We start from the raw sequence: 18483 nt of genomic DNA, 5'->3' as shown, positions 1-18483 counted from the left end.
ACTGAGCGACTAAGCTCGAGCACCAGTGGCCGAGGAGAAACAGGTGGAAACCTGAGCGATCAGCGCACGCCTGGCGCCGTCTGGACATTTACACACCACCCAGTTGTACGGCCCTCGTTCAGCTCTGTGTCTGCGCTCACTAGTGAAATTTTGGCTGCTATTCACTGAGCACCCACTACAGGCAGCGTGCGAAGCACGTGACATGCATCGTCTTTATCCCTATGACCATTGAGGAAACCGCGGCCTGGGGACATTGTATAAGATGAAATAATCTTCTGGGAAGCAGATGTGGGTAAACGGTGGGGAGCCATAAGTTTTCAGTCTCTGAAGGCCAACTCTCCTCACCCACCACACTACTGTGTCAAAATCTACCCTATTAGGAGAAATGTTGATGGACTCCAGATGAGAAATTCTGCCCCTACGACGCTGCGTCCACCGGAGTGGGTACAGCCAGAGATCCGGTCCAGGGATCTTGGCAGTGGGTCACACGCCATAACAAGGCCTCCACGAACACCTGGCCAGGTACAGTGTGGGTCATGGATCATGGATAAACATTCGGTCTTAGACTGAATTACACTATCTGCCTTCTCTGCGCCAGACCCTGGGCCAAATTGGTACCCAGAGAGGTATCACCTGTGGTTTCCACGTGAGGGAACCAGAAGCACAGGTTGCCTAAGGTCCTATAACTAATCCTGAGAAGTGCAACTAGAAGTTAGAGTTTGAGATGCCCAAGCCCCAAGCTCTGTCCCACCAGCTGGGTTGCCTCTTAGGTCTAGCAGGCTGGGCTCAGGGTCCACAGAGCTCCACATACCCAGAACATCTCCAGTGTAGTTGATAGGCAAGATGATGCCCAAGGAGGGGATGCAGAGGATGAGGATAAAGATGATGAGGTGGTACTGGAACATGATGTAGATCCGGGCATCGTCTCCACACCTGCTAATCAGATCTTCATTCCTGGAGGAGACACAGAGATGGGGACACTGCTCAGGGGCCAGTGTGGCCACAACTCAAGTCAGGGGCGGAGGGAGCAAAGGGCGAGGAAATGACCGCCCCATGCCCGTGTCTTCATCTTCAGAAACATCCCTCTTCTCAAAACTTGTTAGGCCTGAAATGGGTTTCACTGAATTTCATAGGTGTATCAAAGAAAGAGGCTGCAGATAACGCACTTGGGAATCCAGAAGCACTCTTAAATCAGGCATTGATTTCCTCTTTTATTGCTTCTTCAAACATTCCTCGTGCCTGCCATGGTACAGGTACTGAACAAACCGTTAGTGATAACAAGATTCATCCTATTTTTCAAAAAGCTGCTCCTTAAAAACCACAATGAGCTAAAAACTTCAAACGACAATGAGCTATCACTCCATACTGCCAGACTGGTCAGCATTGGAAACTTGGTGAGGCAGGTTCTGAGAGGAGGTGCTGGTGAGGGTGTGGGGTGCTGGGAGCTCTCTCATACTCATGGGTACTGACTCTGGCAAGGCCACTTTGGATAACAGTTGACATTATCCATAGAAATTGACTATATGTACACCCTATGGCCTAACAATTCTACTCCTAGGTTTAAAACCAACAGAAATACATGCACATGGGCATTAAGAGACAAGGATGAGAATCTCAGAGATGCATTATTTGTAATGGCCCCGAACTGGAAAGAACCTAAATGTCTATCAAAGGTGGGATGGACACAAGAATGAAATACACACGCAGTGAGCTGCATACATCACATTATGCATGAACGCAATGTAACACTATACACAGATAAAAATGGATGAGCACAGCTGAACCCCACACACGTAATGTGGAGTGAAAGAGGACACACACAAACAATACATGCCTTATCATTACATACAAAGTTCAAAAACAGGCGATACTGAACTGAAGAGTTAGAAGTCAGGATGCTGGTTCCCTCTGCAGAGCAGGGAGGTGCTAGGAGATTGGGAGGGTGCAGGAGGAGAGCTTCTGGGGTCTTGGCAATGCTCTAATCTTTATCAGGAGGGAGGCTGTGATAACTGAGCTGGACATCTATTTTTTGGGCACATCTCTGCATGTTTGTTAACTCCAGTTAAAAATTTTAAAAACAACACATGCTTATAATAGAAACTTCGGAAAATACGAAAGAAGAAAATCATTCGCCTACAATCTCATCAAACCTAAGACAATGGGTATTAATCATTTTGGTCAATTTCCTTTAGTTTCTTATTATATTACTGGTTTACCTTAGTGACTGTAGGATAAACAGCATTTAGTGGCTCAGATGATAAAGAATTTGCCTGCAATGTGGGAGACCTGGGTTCGATCCCTGGGTCAGGAAGATACTCTGGAGAAGGGAATGGCTGCCCACTCCAGTATTCTTGCATGGAGAATTTCAAGGACAGAGGAGCCTGGTGGGCTACGGTCCATGGGGTCACAAAGAATCAGACACAACTGAGTGACTAACACTTTCACTTTTTTCCCACTTTCCTTCATTTCACATTTAATCTGGCTGCTGCTGCTGCTGCTAAGTCACTTCAGTCGTGTCTGACTCTGTGCGACCCCATAGACAGCAGCCCACCAGGCTCCCCCGTCCCTGGGATTCTCCAGGCAAGAACACTGGAGTGGGTTGCCATTTCCTTCTCCGATGCATGAAAGTGAAAAGTGAAAGTGAAGTCGCTCAGTCGTGTCCGACTCCCAGCGACCCCATGGACTGCAGCCCACCAGGCTCCTCTGTCCATGGAGTGCAAAGTACTGCAGTGGGGTGCCATTGCCTTCTCCATATTTAATCTTAAGTGTTTTCTAACAGTTTAACATTTTGTCTAAATATTTTTATAACTGCACAGTAATAATGGTGACAATGGCCTGTTTGTGGATTCTTAGTTCACACTTAGCCCCAAGGTGCACACCTGCCCCGCCATTGGTGCACGTACCATAGTTTACTCACCCTTGCCCTCTGATCAGACTTGAAGGTGGTATGCAACTTATAGCATCCAGTCCAATATTCAGGTTTATTTTTCAACAATACTACAATGTACAGCATGTCTTCAAGGCTTTCAATATCACCATTTCAGTAATTTAGAGCTCTCAACCTTTTTTTTAAACTTCAAGCTGTTAAAACACTTCCTGCCCTGCATTTGAGAATTAAATCCCAAGAATGGGGTGGATGAGGAGTGGTGAGAAGGGAGAATGAGGGGAATATCCCCCTGCAGGCTTGGGGTGCCCAGATCTGCTCACATGATATAAATAGTGTGCCTGAGGCAGGGTGAGAGCCTCCAATCAGATAGCGAGAGCAGATGGGACCGAGAACACAAGAATATCGTTTCTGGACTAGCAATTCCCTCTGCCCCTACTGGGCTCATTGCTCCATCTGCACCGGAAAACCCAGGCTATACTCAGCAGCCTATGTTACAGTTCTAAGGGAAGCCTGAATTTTTGAGCCTATCTATATTCCTCTATTCAACTCTGTCCTCTTCCCACCGTTCTTTAAAGTGCAGCCCCCATGACGTTCCAGGCACCACCCTCTCTCCTACTCATGATGAATTCTTGTCTCTGCTCGAATCGCTTCCTGTCCTCTACCTCTTACTGGAGACTCGCTGTACCTGGCATCCTTCTCTTTCACCTTTAAGGCCTCCTCTCTCTACAGCCACCCCAACTTCTTCCCTTTCAACGAAGCCAGGTTCAAGTGTCCATGTTTCAGTCTTAGAAAAACCTGAGAAGCTCCTCAAGCATCTGGGAAGCTCCTTCACCAGCTTCCCTTCGAGTTCCATCCAATATCCTTACGTCCCGGTCCCACCCACTTCTTGAAAAAAGGTGACTTCCTTTCTCAGCCTCTACTCCTTGGACGTCTCCTCATGCTGGACCTGCCCTCCCAGGGGAGACCCAAGTCTTCAAAGTCGACTTCCTTTCCTGAGCACTCGTTCTAGTCCGGCTCGTGGGGTTGGAGGCTGCAGAGCACACCATGTCTGGAGCCTCGTGCCTGCCTGGTTACAGCGAGTTGCTGCCCTAAAGAATGCTGCCTTTTCCTCCTGCCCCAGCTATTCTCTCCCTCACATCCTTTCTTATCTTGATCCCTTGGGTGAACCATCTGCTCCCACGACTTCAACCACAACCTCTTTGCTCCCATATCCCAAGTCTAAATTTCCAGCTCCAACCTTTCTCCTAAGCTTTATTTCTGTTTTTCAATAGCTTGACCATCAATTCCCATACTTGCCCTGGTTCTGTGTTATCAATTTCCCAACTCATTCTATCTCCTCACCTTCCACCTAATGGTATCACCGCCCTTCCCAGAAACAAGACCTCGACTTCTCCCTCTTTCCTAACCAGGTGGAAGCCAGGTGGAAACCACGACCCGTTGACAGTCGCCCAGAGCCTCCCTTCCCATGTCTCCTCCACATCAATTCCCTGGTCATCACCACCTCTCACCTGGACACTGGGAAAGCCTTCTTAGCTGCTTGCATTGCCTTTGGCCTCTTCCAACTGCCATTCACCCCTCAAACTTCTGCCTACAAACAGACATCATCCTGAGTTTCCTGCTCAAAAACAGGCACTGTCTTTCTGCTGCCTGTAAGTCAAAAGCCAAGATTCTCGGGATGGCAGTCAAGATCCCCACTGATCCTTCCAGCCCAATCTTTTATCTCGTCTCTTTCTATGTACTCCTGCTTCTAGCACACCACAAGATTTACCATCTCTGGACACTCTCTGCCATCTCCACCTCCAATCTTTGCCCCAAGAGTCCTTAATTTCTGATTGGGCCCTCCATATCACAATGACCAAAATTCTTCCCATTCTTCAGGGCCTCGCTCAAAACCATGCTTCTTCCAAACCCCGACATTGGAATTAAGTTCTCATTCTCCAAAATGCCTTTTGCACAGCAGTTATGTGCTTCCTGTGAGAACTTCTGTGTTGTGGGTCTGGTTAACCTTTGTGTTTTTGATTAGACTGAGTGGGCTTTGTGCCCTGGGTCTTTGGCTTCTGCAGGAAGGGAGGGTCATGAAATGGATGAGAGACTGCAGGTGAACTTTTATGTTTCTCTTAATGAAACTGCATTTATGCAAGCTTGCACATGCTTTTCAAAATAAAGCAAAACTTGAGAAAGTGCCAGGAAATAAAAGTCTTCCCTCCACTCCCCAACATGGGGCTAAAGGTCCTAACCCCCACACAAACTAGTTGTATCACTTCCTGGGGACTCCAGTGAAAGATAAAGGAAGAAGAAAGGCCAAGACCATGGGGAGTCCTCCATCAGGGCTGGGGCTCAAACACCAGAGACTGCCAGTCCCAAGGCCAGCTCTGGATTCCCAAGGGCCAGTCAGGATGCCCTGCACCCCTGTGGGGGTCCCAGGTCTGGGGAAAGAGAGCTGCTCTGGTGTGGCTCATGTGGGTTGGGATGGGGTCTGGGGGCAATATCTGAATGCTCCCAGCAAGGCTCTTGAATGGTGGACGTGGAGACACACGATGGAAGACACTCTAAGAGCCTTGGCAAAGAACCAAATGAGCAGGTCCAGGCGGACCCCTGTGCAGTGGCCTCTGAGGAGCAGTTAGGCAGCCCCCTAAGGCAGGCATCCCAGGCAAGGCTGGACCCTGGAGGAGGGGGTCAAAGGACGAGAAGAGCAGGCTGGATGGGAGCTATTTAGGGAGCACCCAGGAACATACAGGGCTCTGAGATGGAGACAGAGCTGTGTGCACACAAGTAAGTGTGTACGCACATACGTGTTCATGCAGTAGAGAGAGAGAGCTCTGACAAGAGTCAGAGACTGGTTGGGATGAGGCAATCAGGAGATGACAGGCCTGGCGGGGGGGTCTCTCTTCTTGCCAAGGGCGTCTGACACTAAAGAGATCCAGAAGATGCCGTGGGCCAGGGGTTATGCCTCCAGAGTGGGCACAGAGGCTGGGAGACAAGGCCTGCCCTTCTCTCCAGTGGTTTTGGTTTTTTCCACCTTGGCAAATACGAGGAATGACGTTCACAGGAGAAAAGCAAACAACACATGGGAAGGACTTCTTTTTCCTCGTGTGGCCCTCATAAAAGCATTTTTACAAGCCTGTGAAAGGGGTCCTTTCCTGGGAACTGTGGCAGAGGGAAAACGGGCTGCGGGCACCCCCCAGTTTCCATTTCACCAACTGGAAAGCATCCTTTTTCCCCCGGGCTGGGCTGCGGGGGGCGGCCGGGAGTGGAGAGTGGAGGCTGGCGCACAGAGTTCGGGCCCCAGGTCCGGTCCTGTGGGGAAGGAGACCCGCCCCCCACCCTCCAGCAGATGAGGCCCCGCGGCTCAGAAAATTCAGGCACTTACTTCATGGTGATGGTGTTGAAAAACCAGGAATAGAAGCCCTGGGGGGGAAAGGAGAGAAAGTGTGAGAAACCCAGCGCTGGGACGTCCAAGGCAGCCAGGCAGTGTCCGGGGCTTCCTCCCCAGGCAAGGCCCGGACGGGAATCGGTGCTGAGGGGGATGTCTTTCCGGAAGTCGGGCATCCTGTGACAGGAAGTGGGGGCCTGGGGGGGGCCTTGGACTGGAGGGAGAGAAGGCACTCTGGGGTGGACATCAGTTGCTTTCTGTTTGTCTCTCATTGCTTCCCTCTGGGAAATGCCCCTCCCCCGGCATGTGGCCCAGTGGGCTGTCCCTCAGGAAGGCTCCTGCCAGTTGACCAACAGGAGCATGACCCAAGTGGGGCCAAACAGAGTGCTCTTAAGGGAACTGACATGGCATGGCTTCTTCTGGGTTCTTGCCTCTCGGTCAACACCAGGCCGCCTGGAGGGGCTTGGTGAGTCTCTGATGCCACACGCAGTAGTCTGCCTGCGACAAAAGCCCAGCCAGACGAAGAAGGATCAGAGAGGGATCCTGGTGGCAATGCTGGATTTCCTGGATCCAGCTGGACCTGAAACAGACACCTCTAATTTCTCCACACTCAGGCCACACATCACCCTTTTGTTATAACTGTGAGCGGGAGCTGGTTTCTTCTTCTGCACCTGAGAGTCCTGTCGATTATGCCTTTCTCTCAGGGTCTTGCTGTCTGGAGTTCCCGGGTGACGGGAAAAGGTGGCCTTGGCCAGAGACTCGGGGCGGGGGGAAGCCTGGAGAGGGGTCAGCTTAGGAACTGTGTGCTAAGATGGGTAGAGGGCCATGGCTGTAAAAGCCACCAGATGTGGCAACTAGTTAAGTTGCTCTGATGCATGCTTGCTTCTGAGATTCCGGAGGGTTTGGCAAAACCTTAGAGGAGGTTGCAGTTCCTGATTGACCCCATTTGGGTCATGAGCACATCAGTGAACTGGGCAGCCCCCCTCTCAGTTGAACCACGTGCATTACAGAATAGGTATTCAAAATGTGGTGCTGAAGAAGACTCTTGAGAGTCCCTTGGACTGCAAGGAGATCAAACCAGTCAATCTGAAAGGAAATCAACCCTGAATATTCATTGCAAGGACTGTTGCTGAAGCTGAAGCGCCAATACTTTGGCCACCTGATGTGAAGAGCCGACTCTTTGGAAAGGTCCCTGATGCTGGGAAAGATTGAAGGCAGGAGGAGAAGGGGTAACAGAGGATGAGATGGCTGGATGGCATCACCGACTTGATGGACATGAGTTTGAGCAAGCTCCAGGAGTTGGTGATGGACAGGGAAACCTGGTGTGCTGCAGTCCATGGGGTCACAAAGAGTTGGACATGACTGAGCGACTGAAGAACAACACATTTCCCAAAAGGAAGCAAGGAGAGGCTGGTAAACACGAAACAAAAGGAAGTTCCTTGCTACCTTCGGTGTAAGGCCCACCTTCCAGGCCTCCTCGCTGTGTTGGGTGGGTTGACAGTGGGAATGCATGTTGGGGGAATCATTCCCCTAGCTATGACCTAGGGAACTAAAACAGGGATAAAGGCCTGGGTATGAGGCAGAGCAATGAAGGGACAGGGTACAACGGTGGCAGTGGAGACTGGGCAAGTCTAAGGCAGGGGGTTAACTGCTAGACCAAACTGGGCTTGACTCTCAAGGCTGGCCACCCCTCCCCACATGGAGAGCCTTTCCCCACCACCCACCGTTGGGCCAGCTCTCAGTTCATTAAGACAGCAGGCAGGCTTGCTGACAGACCCTCGTGGTTGTGTGGAGCGGAGGACCATGAGTGAAAGGGCAGAGGTCGAGAGTGGAAGTGTGGTCTATACACTCGTGCAGAGTGCACGGACACAGCTGTGTGAGTGACCATGTATGGATCCGTTTTCTCTTTCTCTCTCTCTCTCTCACACACACACTTCCCTGCATACACACCACAGCTCTGAAAGGCATAAACCATTCTGAAACCTTTGCAGCTAAACAGCGGGCCTAAGAAGCAGACGTATCTTCTCTCTTCTCCCCGCCCTGAGGAAATGGTCACAGGCTCCCAGGAGCCTGCTCAGCTGGAAAGACTGAGTGACAGTGGTCAGTCCACCCACCTCGGTGGCCCCATCCTCCCCGATCCTGCCACGCCTGTCCCGACTTGCTCACGGCACTATGGGAAGACCGGTTGGCTTCACTCATGCCGCTCAGCCAGGCTAGGGGCTCGCTGCCTGCCTGGGACCCCTCACCACACTCTCCCTCTGTGTGTAATTTATACCCTCATCTGTTTGACTGCTCCACTGCTGCCATAATGATTTATCTTCTAGATATTTTTAAAATAAAATGTCACTGTGCAGGAAAAAACCACTACAAAGGTAAAGCGATGTTTCCAAAGGTAAATCTGAGAATCACCTTGCAAGGTAGGTGTGACCTCATTCGACAGAGGAAACCTCCAAGACACGAACTGTCTGAGGCTCCCGGCCTGGCCTGGGGCAGGTCTTGGCAAGGAAAGGGACTGGGTCTCTTGGAGGGATGAAAATGGAAGGAATAGGGCTCTACCTACTCCCTGCCTCCAGCAAATATGTATCAGATACTAATGACATGGCAGGGTGGACCAGGTGCTGGGACAATGGTAAGTGAGACCAGACGACACTGGTCTCGAGGGGGGAAGTGGGAACACTCGACTGATTGCAGAACAGGGAATGGTCACAGTTTGGGCGAAGAGCACTGAAGAGAAGGAGTGCGTTTTCCATGAGGCTAAAACAAGAGATGGGGATCCAGAGAAGCGGACAAGGATCCCGGGAAAGTAGTGTTTGAGCTGAAATCTGAACAGAGCGTGGGTGTGTTAGCCAGAGAGGGGCCAGTGGGGAGGGGGAGAGCAGGTGATGGGTGTGAGGCGAGAAGGAGGGTCAGAAAGAGGGCCAGTGTGGTGGAGGGTGGGGCAGTCGGGAGGAAAAAGAGAGATGGGACAGGTGGGCAAGAGGCCCAACCACAAGCCCATGGCAGTTGATTCCAAGAGCATTAGGAAGCCATTGAAAGCTTACACAGGGGACCCTGTGTCCCTGTTCATGGAGTTCACTCTGGATGGAGTAGGGGGCACGCGTGGACCAAAAGAGATTGGTTAGAGGCCACCATGCTCACCCAAACCAAAGACTGATGGAAGCTGGACTGAGGGATGGTGGGAGAGGTGGAGAGAAACAAAACTGGGAAGGCACAAGCGACACAATTAGGTAACAAGCCAGCCATGCCCAGGGGCCTGGATGAGAGCAGCAACACGTACCTGAGTGGGTGATGGGAAGAGTCTGAGACCAGGGGTCCAGGGACAGGTGGTTGTGGGGGTGAAAATCACAGCATATTGAATCCGAAATGCCCTTACAATATTTTGAAGGCCACTGGATAAATGGGGCCAGAGCTCAGAGGAAGGTTTAGCTGGAGATAGGAATTTAGGAGGGATCCATGTAGAACTGGGGACTTCCCTAATAGCCCAGTTGGTAAAGAATCCGCCTACAATGCAGGAGACCCCAGTTTGATTCCTGGGTCGGGAAGATCTGCTGGAGAAGGGATAGGCTACCCTCTCCAGTATTCTTGGGGTTCCCTGCTAGCGCAGCTGGTGAAGAATGTGGGAGACCTGGATTTGATCCCTGGGTTGGATCCCCTGAGGAAGGGAAAGGCTACCCACTCCAGTATTCTGGCCTGGAGAATTCCATGGACTATATAGTCCATGGGGTCGCAAAAAGGGGGACCTGATTGAGCGACTTTCACTTTCGTGTACAACTGAAGTCGTGAGTGAGTATGGATGACACGGCTTGGGGCTGGGGAGTCTCCTGGCTTGGAGGCGGCACCGACAGAGGGAAATCCCGGAGAGCAGGATGCCACGGAAGCAGCCGGAAGTGCTTTCCTCTGTTCAAGAAGGGAAGGCGGCTCTGAGAGATGAGATGAGAAGCGAGCCGAGGAGCGGCCTTTGGGTTTCGTGACGGGGGGCTGTGTGTGACCCCGGGGCTGTCTGGGTGGGAGCCACGGGTGAGAGGGGGTGAGGAGTGGAGGTGGCAAGCCAGACCTCTCTTCTGAGTTCCGCTCAAGACCACCCAGCCCTGAGCGCCACGCAGAGCACGTCAGCTCCGCCCCGTCGCGTGGCGGGACCCGTTGCTGCCTTTATCCTATGTGCCCTAACCACCACCATTCTCTTGCGCCCTAGGAGGCAGCTGGGGTCAAGTCTCTGTGTTTCCGCTGGGGAAACAGGCTTGGCAAGGTTGAGGCGTTTGTCCGAGGTCAGGCTGCCGGAGCGTGTGCTGTGGCCCCTGCCCACGAGCCGGTGCGTCCTGCGCGTGCCCGGGCCGCCTGTCCAGGACCAGTGCGCCCGCTCCCGCGCTCCCCACGCCAGCGCGCCCGCCCCCGCCCTCCCCGCGCCGGCCCCCCAGGACCCACCTTGTCCCTGTGCTCCATCTCCAGGGAGATGTCCGAGGGGGACGTCTTCTCGCTCTGCTCCCCATAGACCAGTGAGGTCAGGCTGCCGGCCAGGAAAGGGGAGATGGACAAGGAGAGGAGGCTCTTAGGCGTCTTGCCCACTCCCGGGGCCCCTCCCGCCCAGGAGCAGACACACCAGCTCTGGGCATTTTGGGGAATCATGATCCAGACTGTCTGAGACCTGAGAAGAGTGGCCTTGGGTCCAGAGAGGGCTGCCCTCCGGAAGTCACCTCTGTGCTGGGAGGGACGAGCGAGGTGGGGGTGGTAATGAGATGCCACCTGCTGACACCTGTGCGGCTTGGGCACGGGTCAGAGCCGTGTCCTGGTCGCGGCAGCACGTGCCCCGAGGAAGCTGGATCCCCACCCCGGCCCCTCCTCACCTGTCATTGTGTATCAGCAGAGCCAGGCGCCCGTAGTCCCACGCGGCTTTCCGGAGGAAGGAATAAACCAAGACGATGACCTGCGGGCCAGGAAAGGGGCAAGAGTGTTCACAGACGCCTTCCCCTCGACTCACCCCTGCATTCCCAAGGGTGAGGGCCCCAAGGGCTCCCCTCTGGGTGGCCAGCTCTGTCAGGGTAGGGGTCATGCCTTTTTCAAGGCCCAGTGCCCAGCAGCATCCTGGCACAGAGGGGTTGCTCAGAGTTGGTTGAATGAAGGTGGCACGTTTAGAACAATGAACGAGAGGTCTCCTTGAAGAAACCATCAAGGGGCCAGATGGGAGGCTCAAGGGCACTGGCCAAGGGGGACCTTCGGACAAGGGTGCAAGAAAGAGAATCAGGGATTTGTCTGTACCCGAAGACCCCTCTTCTCCAAGGTGCACCCGCCCCGGGCCGCCCTGGGCAGGCTGACCTTCAGATGGTTCCCGCCGCTGTGGCTGGTGCGACACAACTACAGACAGCTGGGGCCCTTGTATCCCTTGGGAAAGCTGGACCATGTGCCCCGGTGAGACCCCTCTGGTTTGCCCTCCGCAGTGCCCAGCACTCACCACCCACAAGATGATGTTGAGGAACAAAACAGTAGGGATGCCCCCAAAGGGCTGCCCCTTTAGGACGGTGTTCCGAGAGCTGAAGCAGTCGTCCACCGTGAAGTTCCGGGACTTTCCCACCATGTTCAGGCTGCTCGGCAAGACAGTCATCCTGGGAGGCTCCCTGCTGGAGAGGGGTCCCCAGGTCAGACTCGAGGCCCCCCTCCCCCAAACTGTGCAGGATACAGAAGCCTGTCGGGGAGCTGGGAGGGGTACGCTGAGCTTATAACTGGTCAAGGCAAGCTCAGCCCTCAGACGGCACGCAGGCCTGTCCCGTAAGAGACCAACTTCCTCAAACCCAGGGCCGAGATGGCAGAATAGCCCAGATACATTAGTAAACGCACATCCGGTGGGCCTTCCTACTTCCACCTCTGTGATGATTTTCTTGAACAAACCTCACAAAGGTCTCAGGGAGAAAATATTCAGTTTGGAGGATGGAACCACCACATCACGGGACACCCGTGCAGACAGGGCCATTAACGATCGTCTTTATCATCTTACGACTCTCTGGTCCAGTTTCCAGGGAAGGCAAATCACTTCTAAGACTAAGTAATGTAAGAATGTGGAGTGCCTGGCACACCACAGGGACTCGCTATTTCACCTTGAACTTGACCAGAGAGATCAACACCCCTTCAGGGTCGTGAGCCAATGCAGTAAGCCTGAGACTCAGATGCAGGGTTCACGGTCAGGGTCATCCGCATTCTTCAGGCCTAGGTAAGAGGGGAACGTGTGAGTGAAAACTGGAGGGAACCGGCAGCTGCTTGGACATATCACTTGTTTTGGCTCCAAACTACTACATCACACCCTAGAGATTCTTCACTCCCATTCAAGAAAAGCAGGCTGGTTCATCCAACAAATATTTGGTGAACAACTGCTTTGTGCTAGACTAATAGTAAGACCAAAAAAAAAAAAACCTCCCTTATGGAATTCTTGTGGGGAGTGAGAGTTCAGGGGTGGGAGTGAGGTTAGGATTATAAAGAGGGTGATTAGGGAAGGCCTCACAAAGAGGATGCCGTCTGAATAAAGACGTGAAGAGGGAGCAGACCATCCAGCTGTGTGGGAAGGGTGCTACAGGCAGAGCAAAAGCCCGGGGTTGGTGGATGGAGTGGCAGGGGTGGGGTGGGGGGTGTCGTGTGGTGGTGGAAGCTTGCCTGGAGCGAGGAAGAGTTAAGGGGCCAGTGTGGCTGGACAGGGGAGAGTGAAGGGCATGGGGGTGCCTGAGCAAAAGAGGGACATGAAGTGACTCATAGTTTAAAGGGGTCACTTGTACTAAGACTAAATGGGCAAGTAGAGAGGGTCAGTTGGGAGGAATTTGTGGCAAGCCAGGCAAGAGACCTTTCTGGGAAAGATGGAAGGCGAGAGGAGAAGGGGACAACAGAGGACTAGATGGTTGGATGGCATCACTGACACAATGAACATGAGTTTGAGTAAACTCCAGGAGTTGGTGATGGACAGGGAGGCCTGGCATGCTGCAGTCCATGGGGTCGCAAAGAGTTGGACCCGACTGAACTGAACTGAACTGAATCGAGGCAAGAGATAGTGGAAGCCTGGACTGGGATGGGAGCCGTGAATCAGTGAGAAGAGGGTCAGACTTTGGAAATATTTTGAAGGTGGAGCCAACCAGATTTGCTGATAGACTGCATAAGGAGCATGAAACAGAGGAGTCCAGGATGACTAAGGCTTGTGGACTAAGCAACTGGAAAACTGGAGGTGCTGTTATTGGATGGGAAAGACAGGACGTGCTGGGTGGGAGGTGCAGGGCGGGGGGGCTGGGAGCTGGGTCGTGGACACGCTGGGCAGGCGGTGGGCTGTGTGTCTGCCATGCAGAGCAGCGATTGGAAACACGACATGGGAGTGGCCGGTATGGAGACAGATCTTGGGTTTTCCTACTTACTGCTCACCTGTCTGCCTAATTTGCCCACCATTTTATTACCCCAGGTCACTGGTTAACACATTCACACTAACGTGTTTAGCCAAATGTACAATTATTAATAGTTTATATTGAGCACAATATATTTTAAACAGTAAGCCATCTGCTGGAGAGTCAGAGTAGAAGCTATGGCATTCCTGCGGTCTCTTGGCGGATGGGGCCGGCATCTCAGCCTTCGCGGGCTCTGGGTCAGCTGCGGCATGAAATGACAGTTCTGCCGGTGGCCACTAGGGGGAGCCCTTGTTGAGGAAGCAGGTGGAAAAAGGAGGCAGGCACGTCCATTAAGTTTGAAGGCCTAGGGGAGAGATTTTGCCTACTTCAATCGGTTCTCCAGGGAGCCTCTCAATCAGGCCTGGCGGCCCAACTCAGCCACGGGTGTGCTGCAAAGAACAGACGCAGTGGTGAGTCCCCCAGACTTAGGAACCCAGGCTGTCTTTGCTGGTGGCACCCTCCCCCAGACCCCTTCTCCTCCCCTTTAAGCTCCAGATGCTCTCTCTTTATCACATATGTGTTTCGCAAGTAATTTTTCACCATCTTGCTTGCTTTTTTCATTTTTGTCACTGTATCTTTTGAAGCACCAAAGTCACAAATTTTGACAGTCCAATGTATCAAATTTTCTTTTATGGGTCATGCTTTTGGTACTGTGTCTAAGAAATCTCTGCCTAACCCAAAATCTTAAAGATTTTCCTTGATGTTTCTCTGTCTTAGAGTTTCTGCTCTTACGTAAAAATCTGTGATCCATTTTGAGTTAATTTTTGCATATGGTGTGAAGTAAGGGTCTAAGCTCATTCGGGGGAGTATGTGGCTGTCCAGTTGCCCAGCACCTTTAAAAGGAGGGGAATAGTTTATAAGCCCTTCTCTGGGCTGTCTGGGGACTGGAACCAGGCCAAGGATGTGAAAGAGCTTGGTGAGCTGCTGTCCAACCACAAGGACTCAAGACTGTTATTATTTGGTTGATACTGTGTGTGATGAGCCCAGGAAGGGATCCCTGGGCTGTGAAGAGCTCTGGTTCCCATCTGGATCTAAGAAGGTTTTGAGTTCTGGATGCTTTCTTTTTACTCATCAACTCCCACTACGTTAGTCTCTCTTACTCTGAAAGAACCGCCCCCTTTCTCCCTCCGTTTCAACCTTCCAGAAAGAAGGACTGCATACTTACTATAAGCCAGGCATCATGCCAGGCTCTAGGAGCCTGGCAGACATGGCTCCCACCTGCATGAGGCTCCCAGACTCCCTGGGGAGACACAAGCACCCAAGGCATATGCTTCTGAACTCCAGCACTCTCCTAGCCCGGGGCCGTGGGGAGGACTCACCAAGGAGTCTACACAACCCTCTGTGGGAAAGTAACCTCTGTGCCTGGAAGCACAGTGCGGTGGGGAAGCGTGGGCAGAAGAAACCGAATTGGCAAAGACGCGGAGCAGAGACAGAGCACGGAGGTTTGGGAAAGTGAAAATGAACACTCGCGGCTCCAGTGTCAGTCGCCGGTCTGTTCTTTCATTTGTTCATTCATTCATTCAACACGAATTCATTGAGCATCTACTCTTGCCAGGCCCTGTGCAGACTCTGGAAGTACAAACATGTGTTCCTCCTCTTTAGGGAGTTCACAGCCTTTTGGGATCCGGGGAGAGGCCTGGCCCAGACTGCTATTCTGCCTGGGAGGACCCAGCTACAAGGTTCCAGCTTCTAAATGTAGAGTGGGGTGGAATCTAGCCAGCAAGGTTGGGTCAGGTGCGGGCTTTCAGCTTATCTGCAGCCCAGCCTTAAGGGGAGGTGAGGAAGGAAATGAGAGAAGACAGCCTCACCCCCACCTCACTACCGTCCTCAGCTCTCTCAGCAGCAAGCAGACACAGTAATGAGGGAGGTTGTTGCGTTGCCGTGGAAACGCAGAGTAGCACCCAACCTTTTCTCCTCACCCCTACACCATGCCTGGACCTTCGTCCTCCCTTCTTTCCAGAAGGTGAGCATTCTGGAGGTACAGCTAGCTCTTGTGTGTGAAAAAGAGGACAGAACGTTTTCTGGCAATCAGAGCATCAGCCCCCAAAATAATAAAACTTGAAATCCGAGGGTGTTAAAGGAGCACAGAGCAGGGCACCAATTTGCCTGGTGCAGCAGGCATCAAGGAACTCTTCTCTTTGAGCATGAATTTCACAGCAGAGCACAGGGATGCTGGCTATTCAGGGCATCTCTCTGGAGCCAGATTGCCTCGGCTTAAGTCCCAGAACCACGCTTGCTAGCTGTGTGACCCTGGACAGTGACTTCATCACTCTGAGCCTCAGTTTCCAAATCTGGAAAGTGGGGATAATAAGAGAACTGCCTCTCAGGGTTACTGTGAAGATGAAATAAGATAATTTGCACAATGCCCTTCACATGGTGCTTGGGAATCTATGCGCTCAACATGAGCCAGCACCAAGATCACTGTCGTTAGCTTATTTGTGAGATGAGCGGCCCAGACCGGACCATTCCCAGTCTCCTTCCCCCTACTCTGCTCTGCAACAGGCAAAAGGAGAGATGGAGAGTGAGGGAAGGACTTTACTGGACCCTCAAACTGCAGCCTGTGGGTGGTGCTGCTTCTGCTCTTCCTGGACATGAAAAGTAAATGTCAGCCTTGCTTTTTGGACCCAGGAGGGGCAGCGAGAGAGGATGTTAAGGTTGGCTGGTGAGTTGGGAGTCTCAGGTCTCTTCAGTTGCACATCTTATCTGATAGGGAAGTGTGAGGCCTTCCTCACCTCCCATTTCTGCCCCACCCTAAAATAGCTACTTCTAGCTTTATTGATTACGCCAAAGCCTTTGATTGTGTAGATCACAACAAACTGTGGAAAACTCTTCAAGAGATGGAAACACGAGACCACCTTACCTGCCTCCTGAGAAATCTGTATGCAAGTCAAGAAGCAACAGTTAGAACCAGACGTGGAACAATGGACTGGTTCCAAATTGGGAAAGGAGTACGTCAAGGCTGTATGTTGTGACCCTGCTTATTTAACTTATATGCAGAGTACATCATGCGAAATGCCAAGCTGGATGAAGCACAAGCTGGGATCAGATTGCCGGGAGAAATATCAATAACCTCAGATATGCAGATGACACCACCTTTATGGCAGAAAGCAAAGAGGAACTAAAGAGCCTCTTGATGAAGGTGAAAGAGGAGAGTGAAAAAGTTGGCTTTTAAAATTCAACATTCAGAAAACTAAGATCATGGCATCCAGTCCCATCACTTCATGGCAAATAGATGGGGAAACAGTGGAAACAGTGAGAGACTTTATTTTGGGGGGGCTCCAAATTTCATGACTGCAGCCATGAAATTACAAGATGCTTGCTCCTTGGAAGAAAAGCTATGATCAACCTAGACAGCATATTAAAAATCAGAGACATTACTTTGCCTACAAAGGCCCATCTAGTCAAAGCTTTGGTTTTTCCATAGTCATGTATGGATGTGAGAGTTGGACTATAAAGAAAGCTGAGCGCTAAAGAAGTGATGCTTTTGAACTGTGGTGTTGGAGAAGACTCTTGAGAGTCCCTTGGATTGCAAAGAGATCCAACCAGTCCATCCTGAAGGAAATCAGTCCTGAATAGTCATTGGAAGGACTGATGCTGAAGCTGAAACTCCAATATTCTGGCCACCTGATGGCGAAGAGCTGACTCATTTGAAATGCTGGGAAAGATTGAAGGCAGGAGGAGAAGGAGACAACAGAGGATGAGATGGTTGGATGGCAAGAGTGATGCGAAGGACATGAGTTTGAGTAAACTCTGGGAGTTGGTGATGGACAGGAAAGCCTGGTGTGCTGAGGTCCATGGGGTCACAAAGTGTCGGACACGACTGAGCAACTGAACTGAGTTGAGTCTCCAGTGGCACCAGCTGGAGGCTCAGCAGTCCCAGGCCTCAGCAGAGTTGAACTGGTTTTGTCTTTATAACTCCTCTTGCCCATTCTAGGCTTCCAGACCTGGCCTGCTTTCAGCTCCTGCTGTCCCAACTAGCCAGGCCAGCACCTCCCGCCATGGTTTCTTCCAGGAGAGCTGGCCATCTCAAGGCCAAGTCTTCTGTGTGTGCTCAGTCGCTCATTTGTGTCCAGCTCTTTGTGACCCTGTGGACTGTAGCCCGCCAGGCTCCTCTACCCATGGGATTTCCCAGGTGAGAAAACTGGAGTGGATTGCCATTCCCTTCTCCAGAGGATCTTCCTGACCCAGGGACCAAAGTCATGTCTCTTACATCTCCTGCATTGGCAGACGGGTTCTTTACCATTAGTGCTCCCTGGGAAGCCCCAAGTCCTCTGTGGTTGAGCTCAGATCCCAGAGTTTAACTGATTCAGGAAGGCTTAGAAGGGGCCAGTCTTATTAACGGCTAACATTTATTGAGCACTTATTATAGGAAAATAATACCAGCTCATGTAATCTTCAGAAGTACCCAAGGGTACTAGAATCACCCCTAGATGAAACAGAAAGTTAAGGCTCAGAGAGGTTGAATAACTCGCCCAAGGTCATGATGCTGGTAAGTGGCAGACCTGGCCCTTGAACCCAGGCAGTTCATAACCCTCTGCTCTGATACCCCCAGGCCCTCTGGGCCTCTGCTGGGCTGCAGAGCTGGGCAGGATTCAAGAGGAGGGAATGACTTTTCTTAAGCCCTCATCTAGAGATGGAGCCTTTCCCAGTCCCTCAGGGTGGGGCAGAGGAAGGTACTGTGGACTGAGGGATCCCAGGAGAGCTGGGCTCCAGGCCACCTGTGGGCATGTGTCTTCTCTGTTCTGGCCTCCTGTCTGTAGGATAAGGGGTTTGGTTGGGAGGTCTCTGAGGACCAGGCTGGAGCCAGGATCCCAGGT

The 18483-nt window shown here is 52.0% G+C and overlaps 1 protein-coding gene across 1 annotated transcript in view; it reads right to left on the bottom strand.

Annotated features, from left to right (window-relative positions):
- TMEM63C (transmembrane protein 63C) overlaps positions 1 to 18483 on the bottom strand; it is a 78429-nt gene that overhangs the window by 26183 nt on the left and 33763 nt on the right. Inside the window, 5 exon segments of the mRNA XM_027552516.1 lie at positions 812 to 954; positions 6258 to 6295; positions 10683 to 10764; positions 11102 to 11181; positions 11707 to 11872. Of these exon segments, the coding sequence (XP_027408317.1) occupies positions 812 to 954; positions 6258 to 6295; positions 10683 to 10764; positions 11102 to 11181; positions 11707 to 11856 (493 nt within the window). The 5' untranslated portion in view covers positions 11857 to 11872.

The sequence above is a fragment of the Bos indicus x Bos taurus genome, chromosome 10 (genome assembly GCF_003369695.1).
Source record: "Bos indicus x Bos taurus breed Angus x Brahman F1 hybrid chromosome 10, Bos_hybrid_MaternalHap_v2.0, whole genome shotgun sequence".
In the NCBI taxonomy this organism is placed as follows: domain Eukaryota; kingdom Metazoa; phylum Chordata; class Mammalia; order Artiodactyla; family Bovidae; genus Bos; species Bos indicus x Bos taurus.
This window is presented reverse-complemented; position numbering and strand designations above follow the sequence as displayed.